The following is a 13,197-nucleotide window of genomic DNA, read 5'->3' as shown; positions in this document are numbered from 1 at the left end:
ATTAACTCATGCTTGAGTTTAACCTTTTGATCTGTGTAATAATCAAAAGATCGTCCATCAACAAAAGTCACTAAAAATGACCCAATTTGAGAGATCTAACGGACCCATCCCGCTTCCACTTTCCGAGTTCAATTGAAGACTAAGCATCACGCGGAGCTTCCTCATTCAGCGTAAGCTCTCAGGACATCGAAGCAGACCTTATTAGAGAAGATGTATATGCTGAGACTATCACAAGGATATATTTATTGTTTCATGAGAGTCTAGTGTTAATAAGCACCAAATACGGATGGTATCCGGTTGCTGAAGATGCAAATCGGTTAGTGGGATAGCGGTAGAAGCATAGTATTTCCATGCACCCGCTAATTGGCGACCCCTACGCCTGCCGCGCGGCGCTGGGTTATTTGTTTCTGATTTTTAGATACATCACTGGGCGAAGCGAGGTTACAGAAGGTACCATACTAGGATATGTATCAGACAAGGAAGACTCGTCCACCAAGGTTAAGTTTCAGATGAACTGGTTATATACATACGGTTTGAGTTAATTCTGAGGCGACATACGACAACGCCTATTTAGATCGATGTGCATGACTAGCAAGAGAGTATGTATTGCTCGTAGAGATGTCCAGCCAATGCCCCTCAGTTTCAGTTTCTGGCAATCATGGGCCAGCCTTCATCTTGAACATGCATTCGACTGAGAAGGCCCCAGTGACTAAAGTGCTACATAACGAACACTGCCATAAATTGAGTCAATCTACCTTCGTGTCTAAGCCCTCCATTTTTGTCAATTGCAGCTTATCACTTATCTGCATGTTAACTATTTCCTTTCCTAGTCAGTATATGGATTCTTGGCATTCGGCTTGCGTTTTAACAAAAAGGGCGATAGTAACCGCAAGCGCCTTCCCCAGGTATTCAGGTGTGTTCGTTCTCTTAGTAAGCTCGACCGAGGCGCTTTTCTCCACGCCAAAAAGCTGGGGCAACCAACTATCCCCAGTGCGAATCACCCCAGACTTGGTCCTTTTACCGGGGAAACTCAATTCTGGAGTAGCCAGAATACATAAGATCATGCGCACCACCCAGTTTGAACATAACTTTGGACTTGGTCTCCTTCAATCACTCAAACTTTGCCTTATCTTTCTGCTCTTGCCATTTCATATCATCCACACCGGCTATGCGCTCGTTCCTTGGTCGGGGCAAGACCCTCCAGGTCGGTTTGACGGTATGCTGCTTGATTGCCTTTGTGCTGTTTGGCTATGACCAGGGCGTCTTTGGTGGAATCTTGGAGAATGAAAACTGGTTGGACCAGTTCAACCATCCTTCCGATACGAAGACCGGTATCATCGTTAGTTGTTATAACCTCGGATGTTTTGCCGGGTGTCTCGGTACATCGAATATCCTATGGAGCCGCCTTGAGGCTCATACGGGCGATCCTGGTACTAACTCTTCTAGTTAACTACGTGATTGGGGAAAAGCTTGGGAGACGCAGAACTATATGGCTCGCCATGGTCTTCGTAATTGTCGGAGCTACACTTCAAACGTCAGCTTTTACAGTACCTCACCTTGTGGTTGGCAGAATAATAACAGGCGTGGGTACTGGAATCAAAACTTCGACTGTGCCCATGTCAGTGTTCCCAATCCCTATTCGGTGCTGAGCTTAGCACATTCCGGTCTTCACCTTCCGTTCTTTCATCGTCCTTCCATACTGATGTTGTGATCTACATATAGGTACCAATCTGAACTTTGCGATCAGCGATCTCGTGGTCGTCTTGTCTCGGCGGAAGTTCTGTTTGTCGGTGTCGGTATCGTGATTGCATACTGGTTCGACTTCGGTATGTCATATGTGGGAGGCGCCATTGCCTGGCGCCTACCCATTGCGGCACAAATCATTTTCGCTCTCATCGTGGTGATCTTAGTCATCGAACTCCCGGAATCACCGCGATGGCTATATAAACATGGGAAACACGAAGAAGCGATGGATGTCCTTTGCAGAGTATATGACAAAGAGTCTTCGGATGCTTACATTCTAGCAGAACGGGACGCTATTAATTCCGCTCTGGAACTGGAGTCGGCAAGCACAGAAACCAAGAGTCTTCTAAGCTTATTCAGAACGGACCGTGTGAAAACAAGATACCGAGTCATGCTTGCCTGGTGGGTCATGTTTATGAACCAGGCTGGCGGGATCAATCTCGTTGTTTATTATGCGCCATGTAAGGCCGAAGCCCCACCCATACCTTGGTTCTGGTCAGGAACATGAATCTCTTTACAGCAGAACCTAATCTGATTGTTCATAGCGGCTCTTGTTCAAAATGTGGGCATGTCAGCGAGACTGGCTCAAATCCTTGCCGGATTTATCAATCTAATGTTTGCGCTCGGCTCAATCGTACCCACACTTGCTCTGGACCGCATGGGGAGGCGAAGAACAATGATGTGGGGGTGCACCGGCCTGAGCATCTCCATGCTGATGATTGCTGTTCTCCTATCTCGCTCTCACAGCCCCAATGGGCAAGCTTGCGCTGTGGGTGCCATCTCGTTCTTCTTTGTCTACATGTTTATCTTTGGCATGACCGCCAACTGCGTCCCGTGGGTCTATGTCCCCGAGATCTTACCTTTGCAAGCACGCACCCGTGGCTCAGCGATCGGCGTTAGTTCAAATTGGCTGTGGAACTTCACAGTTGTTATGATCACTCCTGTTCTCATCAACCGGCTACACTGGAAAGCATACCTCGTCTTTATGGCCACCAATGCGGCTTTTGTGCCTGCGTTTTACTTTTTCTTTCCGGAAACCAGCAATTTGCGACTTGAGGAAATCGACATTATTTTCACGCGTCCTGGTAACCCGGTGCAGAACGCTCGGGACATGGCGAAGGAGATGAAGCTGTTTGGCCATATCTCTGAGGATACAGTTGGCGTGTTCGAACCCTCCCCAATGATTGAGAAGCATGGAAGCGACGAGCTATGCGAACATGCGTAGGTGTTGAAGATCCGCGAATTGGATGCCTTTGGCGTCAGGCCTGCTACTTAGTAGTAGTTAGTCAGTTTGCTCTCTCCCTTCTCTGTTCTTCCCTCCCTCCTATAAGCAGCCAATCTTTGTTCTTAAATATCGCCTGTACGCAATACATTATTCTCTACAGTTCTCTTCCTTCTTACGGTCGACATTTGAGGATTCGGGACGTGGATGCCTCTGGTGTGGAGCCTGCTGTTTAGTAGTTTCATTACCTTCTCTCCTCTCCCCCTCTTCTTCGTTCTTCTCTCTCTCTGTATGTGCAGATCTTTTCTAGCTAGACCAATATCCTTACTCTAGCCTCTTAGTTTCCGCCTCCGTCGTCAGTATACCTTTCACTTGCATCCTAATAGTTGCAAGGTGTGGAGAAGCCCTAGAGAATATCCTTTTAATGCTGCACACAATTATTGGAAATAGCAGCAGTACTTTGATATTGACACACTATTAATCTTAAACATGAAGAGTGTCCTCAAGCACACCCATGAATCGTTATTAATTATCAAAAGCACACAGAAAAGTTAACACAGAATGTTGCAAACGTGCCACTAAGGAGATGCAACTTCAGTGGCTTCCGTCGCACTACTCAACTTTTAGTCTGTCAGTGTCATGTTGCATCAAAGGATGCTGCCAGTGGAAGCTAGTTTTAGCGCTGGGAACGCTAGAAAAAACATACACGGCATGGTATGTACAGCTAGGGCATTGTATGAGTAGGTTCATGTTGAGATTACATGACCCCGATAGTCCTGAGAGATTCCGGCGGAGGTTTGAAAGCTTCTCTTCCTCCCCATCCGTTTTTCCAACCAATAAATTGCCATTATTGCTTGCTTCTTTCCCATATGTCAAGAGTCCATGCGAACGCTAGAGATATCCATTTTCATATTGGCCCTCACCTTGGCTCTCATTCTTTGACTTTCCTGCTCCAAGGCACGCCACATCGTGGCGTCGAGGAGCAAATAAGCTAGCACGTGAGTTCCTGCAATATTAATCGAAATTCGAACTGCTAATGGTGGCGTTACTCTACAACACCACTGTACTACTGTGTGATTTTGGGCTCGGGGAGGGTTTCTAGATGCCGACTCCCAATCGTTAGATTACCTTTCCCCTTTTTGACGCTGCATGTAAACCCCCCTCTGTCCGCGGAGAATTTTCGCTGATCAATTAGACTAGATCCACGCCCTCGTGCAGAATCACAAGGCAAGTCTAATGCAGAGCGAATGTTCAATGAGACGTTTCGCTGGAGTATTGACGGCGAAGACATCTTTGTTGCGTGGTAACGAGCCATCAAGACCCACGGAGTGCAGGAGCGGAAGGACTTTCTCCCGAAATCAAAAAAAGTCTCGTCCGACTTTCATAGTTTCTTTCGCAGCTAGTGCCACGACCTCGCATGGCTTGAGGGGTCTAACCACCCTTGATTGACCCACGATTGGCTGGAAAGTCACAGAAATTAATCAGGGGAATGTAACAGGGGTATTTGACAGCACATGCTGGAACTTACTAGTCGGCTTAAGAGGGAAGACAAAAGCTTAGGTTTAATTAAACGTTAAAAAACGCGGCCAGTCCTTGGCGGTGGAGCATCAGGTCGTGGATTTCTCGAACAATAAGAAAAGTATAAGGCCTGCTTTTTGATCTTTCTGTGAAGTCAGTTCTCCAGGCCGGCTCTCTTCAAGTCTCTCTCTCTATTTGCTTCTCTGTCGTCATGCGGTGGTCTCAATCGCTGCTCTGGCTGTGTGCCGCGTCCACGGTGGCCGCTCAGTCCACTGAGGGCATTTACAATCTCGTCCAGCGTCGACTGCCGAACCATGCTGACAGCTTTCGTTTCACACTAGTAAATGCTACCCAAGCTGCGAATAGCTACGACCAGTATGTCGTGAGCAGCGCTGCCAATGGCACAGTTCTTGTGCAGGGTAGCTCACTCAGTGCATTGTCTTCAGGGTATTCATAACCCCTTGTCATCATCATTATTCCTATCCATACTGATCTGAATCAATAGCCTCCATCGCTATCTCACCGCTGTTGCCCACGTTGATATCTACTGGTATATTGGCAGTCGCCTGGACCTTGCGCCCGCCAAGCTGCCGCAACTTGCTAGTCCCATCAGTGGCTCTAGCACTGTGCCGTGGCGTTATCACTTCAACACTGGTTGGATTCCCACGGCAACTGTGCCGCATTGTTCTCTGGCTAACATTTGCTAGTAACATTCTCCTACACTGCTGCTTTCTGGTCATGGGAAGACTGGGAGTTGCAACTAGACTGGCTTGCCCTCCGCGGCGTGAACCTGCCACTAGCCTGGGTGGGCTTCGAGAAAATCATGGTTGAGGTCTTTCGCGAAATCGGTCTCACGGACGCGGAGATTGCAACTTTTCTTAGTGGGCCGGCGTTCCAGGCATGGAACCGATTCGGCAATATCCAGGGGTCCTGGGGTGGAGACTTGCCCCAGCAATGGATTGATGATCAATTTGCCCTGCAGATACAGATCGTGCAACGTATGGTGGAGCTAGGGATGACTCCGGTGCTGCCCGCATTTACCGGCTTTGTTCCTAATAACATCACCCGTGTCATGCCTAATGCGAGCGTGGTGCGAGGCTCCCAATGGTCGGAGTTTCCCATTCAATACACTAACGACTCGTTCCTCGAACCGTTTGACAGCCACTATGCAGAGATCCAGCGTACGTTCATCCATAAGCAACAGGCTGCCTACGGCAACGTGAGCCATATCTATACGCTGGATCAGTACAACGAGAACGACCCCTACTCTGGTGACCTGAGCTATCTACGCAATGTCACTCGTAACACCTGGCGCAGTTTGAAAGCGGCTGATCCCCAGGCTGTCTGGATGATGCAGGGTTGGCTCTTCTATTCCGACTCGGCCTTCTGGACCGATCAGCGGATTGAGGCCTATCTCTCAGGTGTCGAGCATAACCAGGACATGCTGATTCTAGACCTATACTCGGAATCAGCTCCAGTATGGCAACAGACGAACTCCTACTATGGTAAGCCTTGGATTTGGTGTATGTTGCACGATTATGGCGGCAACATGGGCCTATACGGGCAGATCTTGAATATCACTCAGAACGTGACTGACGCGCGTCTCCATTCGCCATCAATGGTCGGTTACGGTCTAAGCATGGAGGGTCAGGAGGGCAACGAGGTAGTTTATGACCTGTTCCTTGACCAGGCGTGGTCGACAACTCCACTAGACACGCATAAGTACTTCCATCAGTGGGTCACTAGCCGGTATGCGGGCCTCAAATTGATTCCGGGGGAGCTATATGAGGCCTGGGACCTAATACGCACCACTGTGTACAACAACACTGACCTGTCGTCCGCCATCGCTGTGAGTAAGTCTATCTTCGAGCTTCGGCCTAACACTGAGGGCCTCGTTGGGATCACCGGCCACCATCCTACCACCATTAACTACGACCCATCGGTGCTCGTGCACGCGTGGCGGTTGATGCACCAAGCCGCCCACACAGAATCACAACTCTGGACCAACCCAGCTTACGAATACGACATGGTCGATGTGACGCGCCAGGTCATGGCCAATGCGTTCATTCCGTTGTACATGAATCTAGTTTCTACCTACTACAGCTCGAATTCCTCCTCAAGCGCCTTGACGGACGAAGGCGCAAAGCTCGTCCACCTGCTGAACGATCTAGATACCGTCCTTCTCACAAACCCCCACTTCCGTCTCTCGACATGGATCGACGCTGCTCGGTCTTGGTCCGGCGGCAACCAGAGCTTATCCTCTTATCTTGAGTATAATGCACGCAATCAGATCACGCTCTGGGGACCCCAGGGCCAGATTAATGACTACGCCTCGAAGTCCTGGGCTGGTTTGGTGTCCACGTACTACGTGCCCCGCTGGGAGATGTTTGTGCAGTATCTGAATTCAACCCCGCCTGCATCGTACAATGTCACGGAGTGGGAGGCGCAACTGTTAGATTTTGGGCTTCGGTGGCAGGAACAGACGTGGAAAGCTCCCGAGCCTTCGGGAGATGCAACGAATCTCCAGAAGGCGTTGGCATATGTGCGTGCCCAGTGGCCGTCAGTCTTTGATGCCTGATTCGGTGGGGTTGTTTGTTGATAGGACTTGTTTGGATTAGTAAATATACAATGACATCTTCTTTCTGTTTACAAGTCGAAATTGAGTATCATACTTATGACAATTTCCCGTATATTTGAGGTAACTGGAATGCCAGCCTCGGTCTGAATGATCTCAGGAATCCTCATTGCGGATCAAACTGTTTGCTGTCGTCACTTGCACAAACTCTAAACCCTGACTATTAAGCGACCCAAACGATTTTCGACATGAAAATTGACAAGTGAATGAAAACTGCTGGTTATGCGCCTAGTTGTCCATGAACAGGGCCGTGTCAGGGTCTGGCCCGGAATCATCCAACCTCCTACGGCTTCCAAACTAATTGCAAGTTATTCGTAACTTCCTGCTGCACCATTTGATACCAACATTGTATTGGTAGACACAATGGTTGCGCTAGGAAGCTAGTGGCCCGCCCTTTCAGGGGGGTTGCGCGAAAACTCTGCTGGCACCAACATCAACGAACGCGCTCTTGCAATCAACTACGACACCTAGCAGCTCTTAGAGCACGTCGGTAAGGGCGGTAAAGTCCCTTTAGTGGTATTGGAGCACTTAAAGGTCGTCTGGCGCCGGGAGTTCGCGGACATGAAATAGGAAATCATGGAGCTCCGTAAGGATATGCATAGTGTTCGAATTGCAACTGCGGCGGCGAGCAAGGCCAGCACTGAATCAGGACCCCGAGTTCGATCTTACGTCGAGGCTGTTAGACGAGGTACAACGGCACCCGCCCACTTCCTCTCCGCTATGAGTTCCATGATAAATCTCTTCTTGTGAAGGCTCTAGAAGCTGCCGGGGCCACCATTGCAAGCGAGGGTAATAAGCGGCTTACGCTTATCGGGGACGCTGCATTGAGGCTCGTTCTTTATGAGTTTGGTTATGAAGACGAAGCCTCCATTCGTGAGACCCCCTCATTATATATATATATATATGTCATTCCTTGTTCAAGTGTTAATGAAACTGTTAATGAGATAAAAGGCGACATGACGAATGCACAGAATACTCTGGCCACGAACGAAAACCTGGCGAGGATACGCTTTTCCGTGGGTATGGATGCCTACATCCAGCTGAACCCTTCAGCCCAGGGCGTCGTCCCTGGGCGCCTGATGGCAACTACCATCGAGGCCATCATCGGTGCTGTCTATCTCGACCGTAATAGAAATACTATGGACATACGTCTCTTGGTTATTCATCTGCGCATCATGCCGACGCTCCAGGGAATAGTCTTGGGTATGTACGGGAAATGCTACGCTCCGTTCCTAGGTTGTATTCATCTCCTTACTACTGATTGGTTCTTTAGGTCGCATTTCCCCGGAGGTGTTTACATACCCTTGCGGCGATATTTGCTGGCAGATGTCCTGGTAAAGAGGCTCTTCAGACCTTGACGAAGGGGACACCATCGGTACCAGGCGTCCCTCTCGAGAAGGTCTGGAAAGCCTCTTTATGATGGCATCTGGTGGTTAGTATAGTCGGGATAGTATATGAATACTCCTGTGGGTGCTAGCCATTGATATATGCAGTCTTTATGGCTTCTGTTTTGGTTTGTTTGTTTTATTGGGACATATTCAACTTATCGTCCGCTGATTAATTGGCTTAGCTTGAACTGTTTTATTGTTCCATATATTTGGGTCTCTCACGGTTGCCCCGCGATTCAACATCCTAGGGTCATCGAGCGTTCTTGGATATTTGCAGCCATCAAATATGAACTAGCCGCTCAAGACCTGTTGGCCCTCCTCTGTCTCCAATGCTTTCTTTGTGGTCTCGATATTCAGGAGGTGACCACCCACGATATCATTCCGAGTCCACTCCAGATGCGTTCTGCCTTTGGTAAATGGTCTGAATGACATAGGAGGCGAAGCAACGGCACGGGTATGTATTTTGGAAATGGGAAGTTCGAGCCGCCGGTTCCGTAACTCGTAACTCCGGACGGTATTGATGCGTGTGGGGCTTGATTCATACCCATCTCGGAACCCCTCTTAACGTCACGCCGCGGTTTTGCCGCATGTGGGACTTTATAAATGCATGGTGTTCTTGATCTCTGAGGTTCAAACCTGCCTTTTGCGAGATCATCGATGATGCAAACTGGTCTATTTAAGAGACGGTCATCAGCTTAAGTTTGCATATCATTATTTTCCATCCTATCGATTAACATCCTTCAACAATTCCATTATGACACCAAATAACATGAGAGCCTTGCGACTCGTAGAGGTAAAATTCTTGTGCCAGTACTTTACACTTCACGTAAACTAATGCTTCAACAGTACAACGCCCCCTACAAGTTAGAGGAAATCCCTGTCCCTACCCTCGGCAAGCATGACTTGCTCGTGAAGGTTGGAGCGGCGGGATTCTGTCACACTGATTACCAAGTGTATGAAGGAGTGTACAAATCGCCTATTCCTATGACTCCATCCCACGAGCCTGTGGGCACTATTGTCGCCGTGGGTGAAAATGCCACGGGAAATTGGAAATCTGGTCAACGAGTTGGCGTCTTAACATTCCGGCATGCGTGTCACTCATGCGTTGGCTGTGAGGTATCTCGTGATCCCTTGAGACCCCTCGAGCCAGATACTCGCTTTTGCGAGGAGAAGAACATGGCCGGTATCAATGCTGACGGTGGCTTTGCTGAATACATCATTGCCGACTCCGCCACCTCCGTACTTTTGCCAGATGGACTGCCCTTTGAACAAGCGGCACCTCTAATGTGTGCCGGTGTATGTGAACTCTGCGATGCGCTTAGCTGTATCTAGTTGGTGCTAATATTATATACAGGCTACCGTGTGGACAGGCCTTGAGGCCGCAGGTTTGAAGGCAGGGCAATCAGTTGGAGTAATTGGAATTGGTGGGCTGGGCAGCTTGGCTCTGCAGTTTGCGGCTGGATTGGGCCTTCGAGTTGTTGCCATTGACAACCGATCTGAAGGCCTTGATCTGGCTCGAGAAGTTCCTGAGCATTTGAGACCAGCCCAAATTATTGACTACAATGATCCTGAGGCGACGAAGAAGATTGTCGCGTTTGCCGGAGGTGGCGGCCTCGCCGGTGTGGTGATCTGTACCGATAACGTCGAGGCGACTGAATGGAGTCTGAAGCTACTCCGGCCGCATGGTGTCTGTGTTCCGCTGGGCCTTCCTGAAAGCGGGTTCAGATTCTCCGCATTTGACATCATGTTCAAGGAATTAGTGGTGAAAGGAAGTCTTGTCGCAAACCAACGGCTAGTTTCTGATATGATGAATTTTGTCGCCAAAAATGGGGTACGGTCCCATGTGCAGACTATTCAGCTCGAAGAAGGTACGAACCTTCCGGGTCGCTACATGAATCCGCAATTGAAAGGCAGGCTTGTTGTGACTATGTAATGGTACTTTTTAAGTTCTTTAACATGTGCAAATTGATTGAGCCCTATCAATATTTGGTCTCCCTCGTCTGGACAAGAATCCATTATCCGTTCTCTTTTGACCTGAAAAGAAACAAAGTAGCTCCAGTCCATACCCTCAAACTCTTCTCTCAGTATATCTTCCATCCTTCACCTAGATAGCGGTCAGAAGGAGTTTATAGTTATGGTAGAGAGTTAGAACAGGAAGACTACTGACGAGGATTTACCAGGACCATACTGTGGCACTTATGTATTCAATTATTGGAGATTACTGAGAGTCGGAATCGGCCACCGACCCACAACCGTAATTCTCACGAGGTAGATTGCTGCAGTCATTTCTAATCGGAAGGAACCTGAGATAGTCTCTTAGAATTGAAAGATGTAAATACTATCAATCATTCAGATAAATATTTATTCTCAATATAGCGCCGTTCTTCATGGCTGATCAGATTGTTATGTGCCTCGGTACTTTTGAAGTCCTGCCATGGACACAGAACTGACTGAACTTGGCCATTAATGCCTCTTATCCGTAGGATAACTTGAGTGTCGCGGGCAGTGGGCCCTCTGGAGACTCCAGCAAATTCGGCATTCTCGATTCGATCCTCAAGGGCTCTCAATTCTGTCCTAGAAGGGCAGCAGGGGGTTGTGCGTAGACAGGTATCAATTGGCGGAGGGTCTTGATGGAGCTGCCGATTTTCTGCCAAATCCGAAGTATTGAACACAGTACTGGGATCGTGCGACGGTTGCTTTTCTGGTGGAACTGTGTCACCATCTTTGCTCGATCGTGTGATAAAGTGTCTATACATGTGCCGTTAGCCTATGTATGAAAGAGCGGGTTCTTTCTCTGTACTTGATCTTTTCAGTGATTGGATGCTTCGGTGAACGACAATCCTGCACAGACTTGCATCTTTGAGAGATAGAAAGATCATGTAGTGCCATGATGTAAATGATTTCCCGGTCATCCTTCACCACAATATTCGGATCATCTTCTCCGACGACTAGTGGAAGACGGCGGAATGCAGTCAGGTCTCACTCGTAATCCAGGGCTAGTACATACTATAGTCAATTCGCCACATGCTGGTATATGCTCTTTCTTCTTTTTCCCTTCACCCTGAAAGGTGATGCATCATTTTATAGTACGTCTGAACTATAATCAGATTGTGTCCTCGGCTACACCGGTCCCAGCGTACTATCTGGAGATCTCGAGTTTCTAAATGCAGTGGCTAAAATGAATTAATGGTAACCACCGGCGGTTAGAGGTTCACAAGATATTCCGCCACTATAACGTTCGGCCAAACTCTCAGTGTTTATCTTATCCCCCAACTTCACTGCAACTGGCGCTTCCATGTATCCCATTTAAGTGGGGCGCGTCGCTTGCGCTTGCAATTTCATTTACTGTGGACCGACTAACCGGCATGCCAAGCATTCCATTTCCACTAACCAATATGGTTAACTCTGCATTTCCACCTGGGCAAGCCACCTTAAACCATCAATTTATCAGCGAAATTGCAAAACAAAGACTATTTTGTTGGGGAATAAATACGAATAACACAGATTTTGTTAGATGATGGGTATACTCTGTAGAGAGGTTAACTAAAGAAGCGGTTCTTCCAATCACATATCGGGAGGTTAGATGTCAAACCCTCGTGTATTCAATTAACCCTGAGAAAGTGAAGTCACGCTGCACCCCTGAAGACGCAGATCTATCCTCAGGAGACATCCGGAGACCAGGGGGACCATGAGCGCAAGCCCTCGGCGCATAACTGTGGGTCGAGTTTACTAGTGGCTCCTAGCCAACGGACCCTAGAAAGGATTGTACCTGTTTCTCATGCTAATAAAAAAGAAATCGTTACAGTGAGCCAACGCTAACGTGTCGACACCTATACGATGTCGATCCTATGTGATTGCAAGAGATCCGTGTAAGAGATCTGTGCATGATTCCTGGGGACTCCGTGAGAGGTGCTTCCGTACGGACTTCGAGGGTCTTCGCCGCGATCTTGTGAACACGAAAGTACACGTCAAAGACATTTCACAAATAGTTTGGGCTATAATCTAGCGAGGTGATCGAATAGGGAATTAATTATTATGGAACGGGACGAAGACTCGCCTTCGGGGAGAGGTTATATTACCAAGTCGTATATTAAAGCGCTCGAAAAAGGTCTAATGCCAATCTACACCCCTAAATTAGTTAGTATTTTAGCAAGATAACGCAAGGATTTATGTAGCGGTAGCGACGCAAGATTGGTTTAAAACGTATAGAGTATACGTCGAAGACTAGCCCTCTCACTCACCTAATTTAAACCCAATTGGACCGGTGTAGCGTTAGTTAAAACTGAAGCTTTTTGAGCTCTTTCCGGAGCTTATTAGTATAGGAAGAAAGGAGGCAGATTGGCATTATCTTAAATGCTTAGTGGAAGCTTAGAAGGCATTAGATTTGGCAAATAGATACGCTTATATTGAGCATAGGAAGACGTTTGAAAGCAGTACGGAAGGCTAAGGGCTCAATCGTGAAACTTGCTTCCGAGCGCACCCTAACCTTCTCTCCCCGTACGCCGACTTTTGGTGAGTATTTAGACTTAGTATAAGGCGGAGGAATAGCTCTTAATCCCACTCCTAATTAAGTTCGTACGTGATATGATTGAGGTGAGGTTTTAGGCATAAACGACTATAGATACCGTAGATTATACTACCGGACATTAATATCATTTCTATTACCCTAAAGATAGCGCTTGATTGTAAGG

The 13,197-nt window shown here is 48.0% G+C and overlaps 4 protein-coding genes across 4 annotated transcripts; all 4 read left to right on the top strand.

Moving 5' to 3' along the window:
• Positions 1 to 992: 992 nt before the first annotated feature.
• On the top strand, positions 993 to 3,071 carry N7446_009350 (uncharacterized protein). The gene is made up of 4 exons (XM_058518095.1): positions 993 to 1,379; positions 1,447 to 1,618; positions 1,723 to 2,204; positions 2,289 to 3,071. Exons 1-4 carry the CDS (start codon positions 1,169 to 1,171, stop codon positions 2,966 to 2,968), a joined length of 1,545 nt encoding a protein of 514 aa, XP_058368883.1. The 5' UTR covers positions 993 to 1,168; the 3' UTR covers positions 2,969 to 3,071.
• Positions 3,072 to 4,694: 1,623 nt separating this feature from the next.
• On the top strand, positions 4,695 to 7,061 carry N7446_009349 (alpha-N-acetylglucosaminidase; the record flags this gene model as incomplete). The annotated part of the gene is made up of 3 exons (XM_058518094.1): positions 4,695 to 4,930; positions 4,989 to 5,137; positions 5,191 to 7,061. The coding sequence occupies 3 exons, from the start codon at positions 4,695 to 4,697 to the stop codon at positions 7,059 to 7,061; spliced, it is 2,256 nt and encodes a 751-aa protein (XP_058368882.1).
• Positions 7,062 to 8,074: 1,013 nt separating this feature from the next.
• Positions 8,075 to 8,555, top strand: N7446_009348 (uncharacterized protein; the record flags this gene model as incomplete). Its single annotated transcript, XM_058518093.1, has 2 exons — positions 8,075 to 8,321; positions 8,470 to 8,555. 2 exons carry the CDS (start codon positions 8,075 to 8,077, stop codon positions 8,553 to 8,555), a joined length of 333 nt encoding a protein of 110 aa, XP_058368881.1.
• Positions 8,556 to 9,098: 543 nt separating this feature from the next.
• Positions 9,099 to 10,439, top strand: N7446_009347 (GroES-like protein; the record flags this gene model as incomplete). Its single annotated transcript, XM_058518092.1, has 3 exons — positions 9,099 to 9,299; positions 9,353 to 9,802; positions 9,861 to 10,439. The coding sequence occupies exons 1-3, from the start codon at positions 9,261 to 9,263 to the stop codon at positions 10,437 to 10,439; spliced, it is 1,068 nt and encodes a 355-aa protein (XP_058368880.1). The 5' UTR covers positions 9,099 to 9,260.
• Between the last annotated feature and the right edge of the window lie 2,758 nt (positions 10,440 to 13,197).

The sequence above is a fragment of the Penicillium canescens genome (assembly GCF_028828765.1).
Source record: "Penicillium canescens strain IBT 15451 chromosome Unknown utg000006l_segment0_segment0, whole genome shotgun sequence".
NCBI classification, from domain to species: domain Eukaryota; kingdom Fungi; phylum Ascomycota; class Eurotiomycetes; order Eurotiales; family Aspergillaceae; genus Penicillium; species Penicillium canescens.
Note: the sequence above shows the minus strand (reverse complement) of the source record. Positions and strands in the feature narration are given on the sequence as shown.